Source organism: Halichoerus grypus, chromosome 10 (assembly GCF_964656455.1).
Source record: "Halichoerus grypus chromosome 10, mHalGry1.hap1.1, whole genome shotgun sequence".
In the NCBI taxonomy this organism is placed as follows: domain Eukaryota; kingdom Metazoa; phylum Chordata; class Mammalia; order Carnivora; family Phocidae; genus Halichoerus; species Halichoerus grypus.
The window spans coordinates 83,818,473-83,832,195 of NC_135721.1; the positions used below are offsets into that span (position 1 = coordinate 83,818,473).

At 41.2% G+C, this 13,723-nt stretch overlaps 1 protein-coding gene across 3 annotated transcripts; it reads right to left on the reverse strand.

Moving 5' to 3' along the window:
- Window positions 1–1,301: 1,301 nt before the first annotated feature.
- C10H2orf49 (chromosome 10 C2orf49 homolog) lies at window positions 1,302–13,358 on the reverse strand. 3 transcript variants are annotated; one of them, XM_036096564.2, is made up of 5 exons: window positions 13,186–13,356; window positions 10,425–10,591; window positions 6,888–7,014; window positions 6,639–6,761; window positions 1,302–4,477 (listed from the first exon to the last, which is right to left on the reverse strand). In XM_036096564.2, the coding sequence occupies exons 1-5, from the start codon at window positions 13,282–13,284 to the stop codon at window positions 4,421–4,423; spliced, it is 573 nt and encodes a 190-aa protein (XP_035952457.1). In that variant the 5' UTR covers window positions 13,285–13,356; the 3' UTR covers window positions 1,302–4,420. The 3 variants fall into 3 exon arrangements, with proteins under 3 accessions (XP_035952457.1, XP_035952456.1, XP_077912840.1); XM_036096563.2 differs by having other exon boundaries at window positions 6,639–7,014; XM_078056714.1 differs by lacking the exon at window positions 1,302–4,477 and having other exon boundaries at window positions 6,639–6,741; window positions 13,186–13,358.
- Between the last annotated feature and the right edge of the window lie 365 nt (window positions 13,359–13,723).

Sequence of the window (13,723 nt, forward strand, 5' to 3'; positions counted from 1 at the left end):
TCCAGCTCCTGCCTCCCTGCTTTGGCTTCATTTTATATATTGTCCCTGCTCTTTTCACTGATTGTGGAGCCACACACTCTTTCTGTTCTCAAATCCTATTAAGCCTCAGGGCTTTCACTCTGTTCTTGTCTGGTATCTGTTATCTAATGCTGGGTAGGGTAGCAAACCATCCCCAACACTTAGTGTGGCTTAATACAACCCCTATTCTGTTCACTCAGGATGTTCTGAGTCAGATATTTGGCCTGGCCTCACCTGGGACACTCACGGAGCTGTGGTCAGCTGGCAGTTAGCGTGGGGATGGGGGGCTAAGTCACATCTGGTGGTTAGTGCTGTTTGCTGATGTTTTTCTAGCAGGCTTTTTCAGGTGGCTGCAGGAAGGGTTCCAGAGTGAAAGAAGCATTTGTTTGATGAAAGCAAATTACAAGGCCAATCCATATTCAAGCAGTGGGAAACAGACTCCATATCTGATGGAAGGAGCAACAAATTATGTAAACGTTTAAAATCTACCGTATATATGATGCTTTTCCTCAAAGCTTTCCAAAACTGTCTCCCCTTAAAAATAACCTCTTCAAAGAGGCCTATCCTAACCACTACATTTAAAGTAGCTCTTCACCTTCCCTTCCCCATCTCTCACTATTTCATTTCTTGGTTTGATTTTCTGTCATTACAATTATCCATTATTTCACTGAGCAGGAAAGTAATTAACTCACATCTTTATTTTTCCTGCCACAACAGGATAGACAACTAGGCTTAACAAACACTGGAAGAGCAAAGCACTTCAAGTAAAAAGTGCTTTAGTAAAAATAATGAAAATAAATTTTGTCCAGACAGAAAAAAAATGACCTATTTTTTTTTTAAATTCAAGGTAGAAAGTAAGCTGCAATGTTTCCAAGTCAGTAAATTTAGGGCTTCAGTCTCCAACATTAACATACCAGTTTAGAAGTATACTTTTTAAAGACCACCCCAGACACAAATAAGTAATCCTTCAACTGAACCTCTGGTTTGCTCCAGTGTGTAAGAGAGCTCACTCGGGATAAGGTTCGAGGGACTTGTTTCCATCCATCAAAGCACAGTGGCAGTCGCTGTGGCAGTTGGTTGTGGCAGCCCCTGTGGCCTCAGGCTATCCAAACCCCGGGCCACTCTAGCCCATCACCGCCTCACAGCTGGGGCCCTGAGACGTGGCCAGACGACTGGCATCATGCCTGACCCCAATCAATCCTGGTACAGAAGGTTGTACTATAAAGCGTTAACACTTTCCCACCATATAGTCTGCTCAAATAAAAAGAGATCCAGTCGTTACAGAATGTTTTTCCATTTTATTTTTTTTATGAATGACAGACCTACTCAATAATTTTATTCAGTTTATTTAAATAAGGATAAGGCTACTTAAAAGACCTTTTACATACAAAAATGTACATTACAAGGTTAAACTTTCTGTACTGAATTACAAAACCTGCACAAGCATTTAATAAAAGAGCACACTTAAAAACATTTTGACCATTTTGTAGCCTCTAAAAATTACTGAAGTGGCACAGTAGTAAATAGAGGAAGCTCTTAGATACATATGATTTAATCTACTGGCAGTTTTACTTAATGTAAGTTTTTAAAAAGGTCATTGCTATTGAGTGAGTCTCTAGACCAGTTTTAGAATCCTCTCTCAAAACTTTAGTCAACCAAAATATTATTTCAAATAATAATTACAATTCGGAAGAATTTTAATAATAGCAAAAATATTATGGCCCCATAGTAGTAGTTGAACCAACTTTCCAAAGTGCCTGGTAGCTGTCGAGATTAATAAAGCTATTTTGGTAAACTGTACTGCCTTTACAGCCACTGGGAAGCAATTTAGGGCCCCTGGTGCTGTAGGGGCTTGAGATTCCAGAATTCACGCAGCAGTCTATGATCCCTCAAATGTAAGAGGACCCGGGGTCATCCTATCTTCACTCCTCAATGAACGCGTAGGGCCAAGCATTAGGATGTACAAACCTAAGCCTGATGCTTAGGGTCTGCAGAAAGGAGGATGGAGAATGGAAGCAAAGAAAGTCAAAATATGGGTGAGGAGAGTAAGAAAAAAGAAAACGGGGGACAAAGAAGAAGGGGAAGAAAAGAACAAGACCACCTGCCAATGGCAGGAAGTGGTAAAGTGCCTGTAACTACACCTCAGAAGCCACTCACTGACTTGACCATTCAGTTGCCTACTGAGATAATAAAAAAAGGTGGCTCTGTTGGAATATGAAATCAATAGCAACAACACTAACCCATGTTAGTGAGCTGAGGGTATTCCAAAGCTGTTTGCCATTCAAACCAAGTCCTTCTAAACTTTAAAGCACACCACAGCAACCCTTCAAAACCTAAGATTCCCGACACTTCTGCTTCAGAGTCCCATCATTCGGGAGGCTTCATAAAGTGGAGGAAGACATTTCAAGACAAGCTGTATCTATACACCTGGAGAAGGCACAGCGCTCTAAGATGTCGGTATTACACACTACACAGTACGTGGTTTAGCACTTCTCCACATTTCAAACGCAAAATAGCTCAAGAATATGCTGCTATATGAGCATTGATTCTGAATGTTCATAATATAAACTTCAATTTGAAGCAACAATGTTACACAGTTCAGCTGTTATTACCAACCTACTCTGTAAGTTAAATATACAAATTAAAAATTAATTTTATTGAGTAACTAAAAATAAGTTTCCACTGACGTAAAACTGTCAAATGGCTAACTCTCTCTTAACTAAGAGAGAAATGCAGATGAAAGCAGAAGGGACAACCGAATTATCAAATATAATTTGTCATCCTACCCTAAAATCTGTACTTTTAAAATCTTCCTTAATATACAGTTATGTAGAGGGTTACAGTTGTCCTTCAGTAATATCACACATATCAGCCCTGCATATAACTATATATTCACTCATCTGACATAACATCAGTAATTTATGCAACACATAGTATGTATCAATTTTGTCTTATCTGTACAGATTTATAGTCTGGATAAAGGCAGAATGGGTAAAAACTGTAGGGTTCAAGTTTTAGTACAGTACTTACCTGACAGGCTGAAAAAATTTTTTGTAAGGCTATTTAATAGCTGAACTAAAATACTTGTTTTAACAAATCAAAAGAAGGATGAGACTGCCGTAAAGTTAATGAAAAGGCAAACCCCAATTTGAAGATCAGTCATATAAGGAAAAAAGTATAAAGTATCCTTTGCACTTGGTTAGAAATACAAGGCAAAAAAGTAGACAGGAGGACGTGTGGCTATAAGATATATCCTATGTTCCCACTGACTTCCATCATACGACTGGGATGATAACACTGCTTTAACACAACACAAGACCTCAGTGGGTAATGTGTGTGGCAGCCCTGTGGGAAGCTGCCTGTTACCCCAGCAGGGAGCCCCGTCCGGCTGGTACTCGTCTCCTACGCGGTCATTCTGCGGTGACTGCTGGCTTCAGCCATCTTCTCTTCTGCCTACTCCAGATCATGCTAAGCTTCCCCCCCTCCCCACCGCTATCCCTCCTGGACTCTCTGAAGTGTTGGAATTCCATCCCCCTCCTCCTATTCTCTAAACCTTCTGCCATCAGGTACCACCTCAGACATGACTACCTCACCTGAAGATTTTAAAGTTGGCTTCTTTTTGAAAGGATGAAGCTCCTAGGAAGGAGTGACACCTGAGCTCCCAGAGTGGGATCACAGACTGCTCATGAAAAGAGCAGTGAGGACTGCTGCATGACAAGGACATCTTAAAGGCTGGACCAGCTGTGAGACTGACCAGTCAATTCCTAATAGACCAATTCTATGACTTCAAGGGAAGGAGCAACAGCAAAGCATTGATTTCCCTTTTGATTTTTATGGGAAAAAGCAATGTAAGCACTTAAAGAACAGCAATTTCATCTGTATATTCTGAATAGTTTATTGGCAGCACTACAAATATGCTTTTCTTGGTGAACCTTGAGGAGTTTGGCAGTATTTACTAAAATATTGGGATAAACTGTTAAATTCTTTTGCTAGGGAAAAGAAATAAAAATTGTGAACTTCTAAAATTTTTTGAGTTTAAACAAAATCTCAAATTTCCCCAAACACTGAAACAGAGTAATGAAAATATAATTCCTAAAATTCATCAGATGCTTTATATCAGACTTGCAGCTAATGATTGACTAGGATCAATATAAATGACTTACACTAAGTCATCTGTTTAAAAAGAAATCCTTTCCTAATAAGGGCACAAAAGGCAAAAATTAAAAAAAAACAAAAAGAGGAAGGGAGGAAGGGGAAAGGAAAGACTATTTTTTCAAACCTAATTTTAAACCTCTTAAGAAAATTCCACAATAATCAGGATCTCTGTAAATACTGTCAATATATGTGAACTTGCTTGAAAAACTACAGTTACAGTTATATTTACATTTTTGGAAACTTTCCTTCAGGGCCATGTAACATGTTGTATCTTCCTCTTTGCTTCTGGGGGCTTCAAGTTATTCTGAAAAGACATGAACAGAAACCAGTTTATACTTGCAGAAATGTCAGAGGATAGCTTGAAATGAGCACTTTAAACCACCAAAGTTTACTACTAATAAACGAATGGTAGATCACTGCTGCCATCTGGTGGGAGAAGATTTTAGGAGATTAGGGGAAAAAGCAAGTCTCCCCTGCTATCCATTTTTTCCAGCTGTGGTTCTCAAATGTTTGCATATTAGAATCACCCACAGCACTTATAAACATGCCCAGACCTGAGCCTTATCCCAGAACTAATTAAGTCAGAATCCACAACAAGGTGGCAGGGTTGAGGCTCTGACTTCTGTCTGGGTTTTCTGGAAGCTCCCCCAGGTAATCGTAAAGTGCATTCAGAACTGAAAACCACTGAGGACTCCAGACCTGCTTCTTCCCTGCCTACCCCACCGCCTTCCTCAACCTCACACTCCAAGATCTTACAACTAGTAGGGAAAAAATAAAATCACACCTCTGGAAGAGTAAAATGTTTCTGAGTAGAAACATGTGTTTTAAGAGACCAAAAAAAAGATCCTCCAGGCTAACTCTTTTATTATAATATTTGAGGTCTAGGTTATTCTTCCTACTTTTTTTCCCCTTCCACTCTTATTTGACACCCTCCTCCTCCTTCCCACAAAAGTGACTGAAGTAAGTAGAGAGGCAGCTTGGTGTCATTAGAAGTTCATGCACTGAGGTCAAACAGGTCTGTATTCAAATTGCAGCCTGGCCACTTACTAACTCTGAAACCCTGGACAAGTTTACTTAAACTCTCTGAGCTTCTATTTCCTTATCTGTGAAATAAGAAAAAGGACTGTGCCATGTCACAGGGTAGCTGAAAAGATGAACTAATGGAAGAACTAAGCGCTGGCCAGATTTACAGTAGTCTTCTTTCTACTATTTTAGAATGTTTGAACTACTCTGAGTTTTGATCCCTTTGACACACAATTCTAAGAGGATAATAAAGTCAAAGTATTCCATAGAAATACTATAGACTGAATGCGTGTGTCCCCTCAAAATTCGTATGTTGAAACCTAATCCCCAACATGACGGTATTAGGGGGTAGGGTCTTTGGGAGGTGCTTAAATCACAAGGGAGGTGCTCTCATGAACAGGCCCTTAGAAAAGAGACCTCAGAGAGTTTCCTTGCCCCTTCTACCACGTGAGAACACAGTGGGAAGCAGCCAAGTATGAACCAGGAAGTGAGCCCTCACCAGACACCGAACATGCCAGCACCTTGATTCTGGACTTCTCAGCCTCCAGAACTGCGTGAAATGCATGTCTGTTATGCAGGTCATCTAGTCAGTATTATTTTTTGTTATAGCAGCCTAAACAGACTAAGACAAGGAATAAAACCTATAAAACTGCTGGATGTTTAAAAGTAAAATCATTTTCTGAGGAGCATAGGGAAGAATCAAGTTATGTATATGTGTGTGTATGTATATACATATAAATATATATATATACATGTATGTATGTATAAACACACACACATATATATACATAAACATATATATACCATCTCATAAATTAAACTCTAAATATATTGCCTATCTGTACCAAATTTGCCAGTATATGAAATCCAAGCATCCAAATGCTTAACTATAATACAGTCTAACACAGTACATCTCCCAAACTTCCCCTATCCCTCTAAGGACAGGTAAATTTGAGGGGAAGGGGAGGTCCGTGGTAAATCCTGAACACTCTAAGTGTGGTTTTAAGGTAAGTGTGAAACAGACAGACTGAAGGTCAAGCTCTCAAATGCTACTTAATAAATATGTGACTCGACAAATTGCTTAACCTTCTGAGCGTTACTAACAAAAGAATATTTTTCTCTTTTAGTTCCAAAAATGGTTAAAGGATCGAAATGAGAAAGTCTAGGAAAAGTGCCTAGACATTTTAAACAGAAATAAATTGAGTGGACTTGAAAAAACATTAACTTATCATCACGGATTTTATAATTGCAGAAGTCAACACGAGAAAGGACACGAAAGAGTCAGAAGAAAGGACACGAAAGAGTCAGAAAGGACATGAAAGAGTCAGACCATTTAAAAGTTCAATACCTGCCTGTGGCCCGGCTCGCCCACCCCGGCTCCACTACCCACTCAGAGACTCCATCCCTCTCTCTTCCTAGCACAGAAGCCGCCCCGCACTTACCACAGCCTCAGCTTCTTCTTTAGGGGCCGCTCGCTTTAACTTCACGGGAGTAGCTCCAACAGGGGACAAAGGTGGGGACTTCACAGGACCCAAAGGACTTTTCCTATGCGTTAAGTCATGGTTCTGTTTAGTGTCATTATTATTGTGTTCCATTTTATTGTTCATAGGCAAATTGGAAGACAAAATTAGGGGTGAAACACTTGAAGAGGAATTTGACAATTTTCGAAAGGCATTACTGGTAAAGCTTGCCTGAGGGGGAGGCCTGAGTCGGTCATTATCTCCATTCTCTGTCTTTCTCACTTTGATGCTTGTACTTGTTGAACTTCCATCAAACACAATGAGGGGTCTTTTTCTTAACCCATCTACAGTGCTAGTCCTGAAATCAAAGAGATGCATTCTTGAAAAATACCATCTGCAATGAATGGCAAACCGTCTGCAGGAACTCAAAGCTAAAACAATGACCAGAAAACATTTATTGGTAAGACTGATCTGTTTTTTTTTTTTTTTTTAAAGATTTTATTTATTTATTTGAGAGAGAGAATGAGAGAGCGAGAGAGAGCACATGAGAGGGGGGAGGGTCAGAGGGAGAAGCAGACTCCCTGCTGAGCAGGGAGCCCGATGCGGGACTCGATCCGGAGACTCCAGGATCATGACCTAAGCCGAAGGCAGTCGCTTAACCAACTGAGCCACCCAGGCGCCCAAGACTGATCTGTTTTAAGTAGGACTACTGGGAATGAAATATTCTATGTTCACCCTAAATGAAATGATGATTTCCTGATGCTTCAAAGTATAAGATACTTATTGACAAGAAACTTAGGTTAGCTTTAACGTACACACAAGATAGATTATTTTTAAAACATCTATCAACCAATTAACCCTAGAACTTAAAATAAGATTTCCTAGTAACTAAAAAAAATTTTAGGTTTTAAAAACCACCCCATCTAATTGATAGGATTATCTTGACTATGTATCAGTTATTATTTAAAAAGGATAATGAACTATAAAACTATAGCAAGACTACCACAGTCACAGTCTACAATGAGAACATTCTATTCTATTCTATTTACCAATGGTCTCTAAAGCCAAGGCACTCTCTAAATTCTAACTATGACATTTGTGAATGTTAATTTTAAAATTTGGCAAGTCTTCATTTTAGCTTCTGAAAACCTAATTTCCACTCTGAATCAGAAAGATAAATAATAAAAGCATTCATTTGTCCACTTTCATTATACCTCAAGTGAAACAACAGATTTATGGGGGGGGGGGGACCTTTTAATTAAACATGTAACAAGAACTTGAGCAGTCAGTTATTAGGAAGAACACTTCAGCCTTGCTACTCAAAGTGTGGTTGAGGGACCAGCAGCATAATCATCACCTTGGGAGCCTGATAAGAAATGCAGAATCTGGGGCTTCAACCTCTACTGATTCAGAATCTGCATTTTAACCAGATCCTGGGTGACTGGCCAAACTCACCAATTCTTAGGTCACCACTGAACATCATCTGGTAGAAGATATAAAATGAGTTCCCTATATACACACTGCTGCTACGGAAGGGAAACAAAGGGCTCATCAGAGAGAGCAGGGCTCATCAGCTTGTGAGAATTCAACCTAAGATCCCAGAGGCACACTGAAGTTTGAGAAGCACTGCACTGTTGATCTGGGCCTAGCTCTATGTGACCTGGGGCACATCACAACCCTTCTCTAATTCAACAATACCTGACGATCTCTTAGATCCTTCCAGCTTTAATGTTTTGAGTCAAGAGTCAAATTTGTGATTTTTTTCAAAAAGTCACAAATCCGGGGCGCCTCGGTGTATCGGACGGTTAAGCCTCTGCCTTCAGCTTGGGTCATGATCCCAGGGTGCTGGGATCAAGCCCCACATTGGGCTCTCTGCTCAGCGGGGAGTCTGCTTCTCCCTCTCCCTGCTGCTCCCCTGCTTGTGCTCTCTCTCTGTCAAATAAATATGTAAAATCTTAAAAAAAGTGTCACAAATCCTTTCCAAAAGGATACTGAGGAGCTTAAAGGGACTGTCATATGAAGTAACAGATTTGAAGCTTTGCTTAGGACAATGTGCCTGAATGTGCAGATCAAGAAGAAAATATTAAGAATCAACAAAAGTAAGAGGTGCCTGGGGGGCACAGCCGGTTAAACGGCCAACTCTTGGTTCCAGCTCAGGTCATGATCTCAGGGTCCTGAAATGGAGCCCATCGGGCCCTGGGCTCCGTGTTCAGCTCAGGGTCTGCTTCAGGATTCTCTCTCTCCCTCTGCCCCTCCCCCCCCACTCACGCGCTCTCTCTAAAATAAATCTTAAAAAAAAAAAATGAATCAACAAAAGTAAAATGAAGATGTATTTGGCATAATCCATAGATTTACAAAAGCAAACACTAATACGTAGCCTGTACCAATATATAACCATCAAGCTAAAATGATGCCCAATCTGAATTGAATGTGCTCCTGATCAAAAGAAAGACACTTTCTTTTCCAAAAACCTATGAGCATACATGTTATATTCTTCAACTGTTTTCATACTTGGGGAACACTCTCCCTATCAATAATGGGTTCTTCTTTGTAACTAGAGATTAACACCCCTCATCAACTCAGAACCAGCATTCTCCCTCACCCTCAGCCCTCACTCCACCTTCTCCCACAATCACTGGTGCGCTGCCAATGACACTACCTTACGAACAGAAGGCTCTAAAAATAAATTCAGTAATTAATCAATAGCACCCACTTGTGATAAAACAGACACAGGAAAAGCAGTAACTAGCCCACCCAGAGATCTTAGGACACTTTATCCTCATTAAACCATCTATCACTGTTAAAGAAACATAACCTTCTTTTAAAAAGGAAATTCATTTGCTTGTGGTTTTATGAAAAATTTTCTGAAATTTAAAAATCTTAGTGTCCCTGAAGCTATATGACAGTTCCTTCATTTATTAGTCAAAGACCTTTAAGTCTTGACTACACTTTTTTCTCACAATTCAGCAAATCTTGTTGGTTCTACCTCCAAAATACATCCAGACTCCAACCACTTCTTACCAAGTTCACTACTTCGGTCAAAGTCCCCACCATCTATCACCTGGATCACAGTACAGCCTCCTGATTGATTTCCCTGTTCCCCTCACCCCACCTTAAATCACTTCCCAGTACAGCAGCCAGAGTGATGCTGTTAAAATGTACATCAGATGATGTCATCACTCCCTCAAAATCTTCCAATGGCTTCTTATCTCAGAGCAAAGCCGAAGTTCTTACAATGACTAACAAAGCTTTACGTGATCCAACCAACAATCTCCCCCACTCACCTCCAATAAACCTCTTTTCTCTACTTTCCCCTTGATTCTCTCCACTTTGGCCTTGATGGCCTCTTATTGTTCTTAGTTTATGATGGGCACATTCCTGACCCAGGCTCTTGTATTCTGTCTGGAATGCTAGCTTGCTTTCCACCATCTACAGGTTTCTCTACTGAACTGTTATTTCTCAGTGAGGTTGTTCCTGACCACTTTACCTAAAATGGCAATCTGTATCCGTTTTACTTTTCTCCTTAGCATTTATGTTTATCACTATGTAATATACCATATATTTTACCTAATTTTTTAAATTATGTTTCTCCCAATTAGAGTATGAGCAGGGAATTCTGTCAGTTTTATTCATGCTATAAGCACAGTGCCTGGTGCTCAATAAATAGTTATTGAGTAATTGAATTTTTCTTACCTAAGTTTACCTGGAGAAAAAAAAAAGAAAAGCAAAATTGTTAAGTCATATAAGATAAAAACCGCTAAAAATTACCTTTTAGTCTCATTTTTCATCTCATGTTGCTCTCTTTTCTTTTCCATCATTTTCCCCCACCTATTCTTTGGCAAATCTCTTTGAGGCAACGGTATTGCGTGCTGAACATAAAGATCAGTGAGATTGTCTTTGTTTATTCTTATGTCATTTTCAACAGCTATGTTCTTCTGTGGAAAAGGAAACAAAAGTAATTTCAAAATAACAAACTTCATGATAATTACTACCTACCTAACAGGGTAGAACATTCCTGCTCAAGTAACAAATTTTATAATTATAAAGTTTAATAATTATGTATTTTATAATTTGCCACTATACATTTTAATAATTATATGACTTACTTTATTTACTTATAATTTATAATATTTAAAACTTAATATAACAACTCATAATTTACACTTATAACTCTATAATTATACAATTATTATGTATTTGCTATAATTATAGAATATGTTATTTAAGTCTGAGTTTGTTATTTAAGTTGTACAGGGACTTAGAGGGACTTCAAGTACACGGCAGTCCTACATAGTCCTATAAGAAGTAGTATCACAGAGGTTAACCTCTGCAAATATCAGGTTCAGCCTCATCTTAAAAGACAATGTCATATGTTCTCAGCATGACAAGGACTGCAGTCCACAACTGGTCAGCCAGTAATCAGGCATGGAGACCATTTCCAGTAGCATCATCTTAATCCATGAAGTAAACTGAAAATGGGAGACTGCCTGGGGAAACCAGACCAAAAAAAAAAAAAAAAAAAGCCAACAACGATAACAATTACTACATGCTGTCAAAAAGTTACCCAGAGTGTGACTATCATGATCAAAGTAGTGGGCTGGGGGTCTCACCCTATATATTGTTCCCCATGTCTCCCTAATAATGCTTCTTAAATTGAAGTCAACTACCAAGATTTCAAATGGCCCTACAGATGGACACTGCAGTCCTCTTACTGATGACCGTACTGATAACAGTGCATCATTACAACCTGCCCCTCATGTTTTCACCAGTCCTTTCAAGTAGCTTCCAGTCACTGTCCAACCATCCCTGTCTAAATTACCTCATTCTCCCTCACTTTCCAATTTGCTCTCAACATCATGAAAAACACGTGGCATAAGGAAAAGGAGTAGTTACGGATAAAGAGTTTGGATTTAGGAAGGAAAATGAGGATGGAAATAAGATCATGGACTCTTCATCTGCAATTCAGAAAGGCTTGGAAACATTTGTGTTCAGTTTAACCAGCAAATCAAGCCCATCTACGTCCTCTGATAAACTTATCCCGATTACTTTCTTCTTCAAAATTTAAAAGTACAAATATGACTTTTCTCTCTTATACTTGACCACCGCTTGTTATCAGTTTTCACCCTCTATTCACTCAGAGATATGGAAAAACCCTGGAGAGTCCGCTGGATAACACTCCCAGAGAATTCATAGGCACCTTAGTTTGGGAAGCACTGCTCCAGGGTGGTGCTTCTCAAGCTATGGTCCCTGGGCTAGCAGCAAGAACGTTGAAAATGCCAATTTTCAGGCCACACCCTGGACCTACTGAATCCGACACTCTGGGGATGGAACCCAGTAATCTGTGTTTTTGTTTTTTTTTTTAAATATTTAATTTATTTATTTGAGAGAGAGAATGAGATAGAGAGAGAGAGCATGGGGGGGGGGAGGGTCAGAGGGAGGAGCAGACTCCCTGCTGAGCAGGGAGCCCGATGCGGGACTCGATCCCGGGACTCCAGGATCATGACCTGAGCCGAAGGCAGTCGCTCAACCAACTGAGCCACCCAGGCGCCCCTCAGTAATCTGTGTTTTAACAAGCCCTGGGGGTGATTCTGACGTACTGCAGGTGAAAGGTAACAGACCTCAACAAATTCTACTTAGTAGGGCTTAAGGAAATTAGAGAAAGAGTACTTAGGGGTAAACACAAGGAAAGCAACAAAACATGCGATTTAAAATCACAAGGAGGGGCGCCTGGGTGGCTCAGTCGTTAAGCGGCTGCCTTCGGCTCAGGTCATGATCCCAGGGTCCTGGGATCGAGCCCCACATCGGGCTCCCTGCTCGACAGGAAGCCTGCTTCTCCCTCTCCCACTCCCCCTGCTTGTGTTCCTGCTCTCGCTATCTCTGTCAAATAAATAAATAAATAAATAAATAATTTTAAAAAAATCACAAGGAAACTTTCAGTAATTCTCTACCACTTTAAACCAATTTCATCCTTCTTTTGTCTTACTTTTGTTGATTATCTGAGGCCACATTAGCTCGAAAAGAGGAAATGCTGCATCGAGAGCCGGGAGTCCGGAATTCTCCTCCTGCCTGCACCATTTAGCGATGGTGTCACCTTAAATAAGTCACTTTATTTCTCTGAGACGCAGTTTCATCTTTAAACGAGGTGAGGATATGAACAAAGGGCGATTTCTCCGATGCTTTCCAGCCCTGACAGTCCCTGATTACTATCCTTCATTTCTACTACGATTTTTCCCCCGGCCCTTGTTCACATATAGGCCCCGGGGGTCGCCTAGGACTCCTCTGTCGGAGCCATCAAAGACCCAAAAGGATAAGTCCTAATTCCCAGGAATTCCTGATATCCTAAGCACGTCTCTTTCCCGGATAGGGGCGTGGGGAGACCTAGTCGGTCCGCGTGGAGTGAAGAGTGACACAAACCGGGCGGGAGGGGCGACGGCGGCGGGTGTGTCCACTTGCCACTGAGGATTACTTGGGGCCAACTCAAGTCCGAACCCCTCTCCCAAAAAGGCCCACCCGCCCCGGCGCGCCCGACCTGCTCCAAGGTGAGGAGAAGGAACTCCTGGGACAGCAGCTCCGGGTGCAGCAGCAGCTCCGAATCCGTGCAGCTGCGACCGCCCACATCCCCCGCCATCGTCGTCGCCAGGAGACCCCGGCCGGCTACCCACAAGGCTCCACGAAGGAAGCGTCCCGGAAGTGACGTGCGGGCGGAGCCTTGAGTGTGACGGCACTCCTGTGGCGCCGCGCGTCCCGTTCCGGCTCTGGTGGCGTGCCGGGATGCTGGAATAGATCTTGCTGAGGGGAGACTCCCGTGGCCGAAAGAAGTGGAAGGGACGTCTGCAGAAAAAACGATTGGCATTTGACGTCTTGCAAAAAGAGACAAGAAAAACGAAGTTCCCGAAGCGGGCCACGATTGGTCGCGCTTCCTGTGACGTCCGGTGGCAGAGGCCAAAGGGAATTCCTAGGGCAGTCTCGCGGGAAAGAGGCGGGGCAGCCAGATGTCCGTTACCCTATGTATGGCACTGGTAGCTTCTGAAATTGTCTTGGTTTTCTTTTTTCAACCTGCTTCTTTG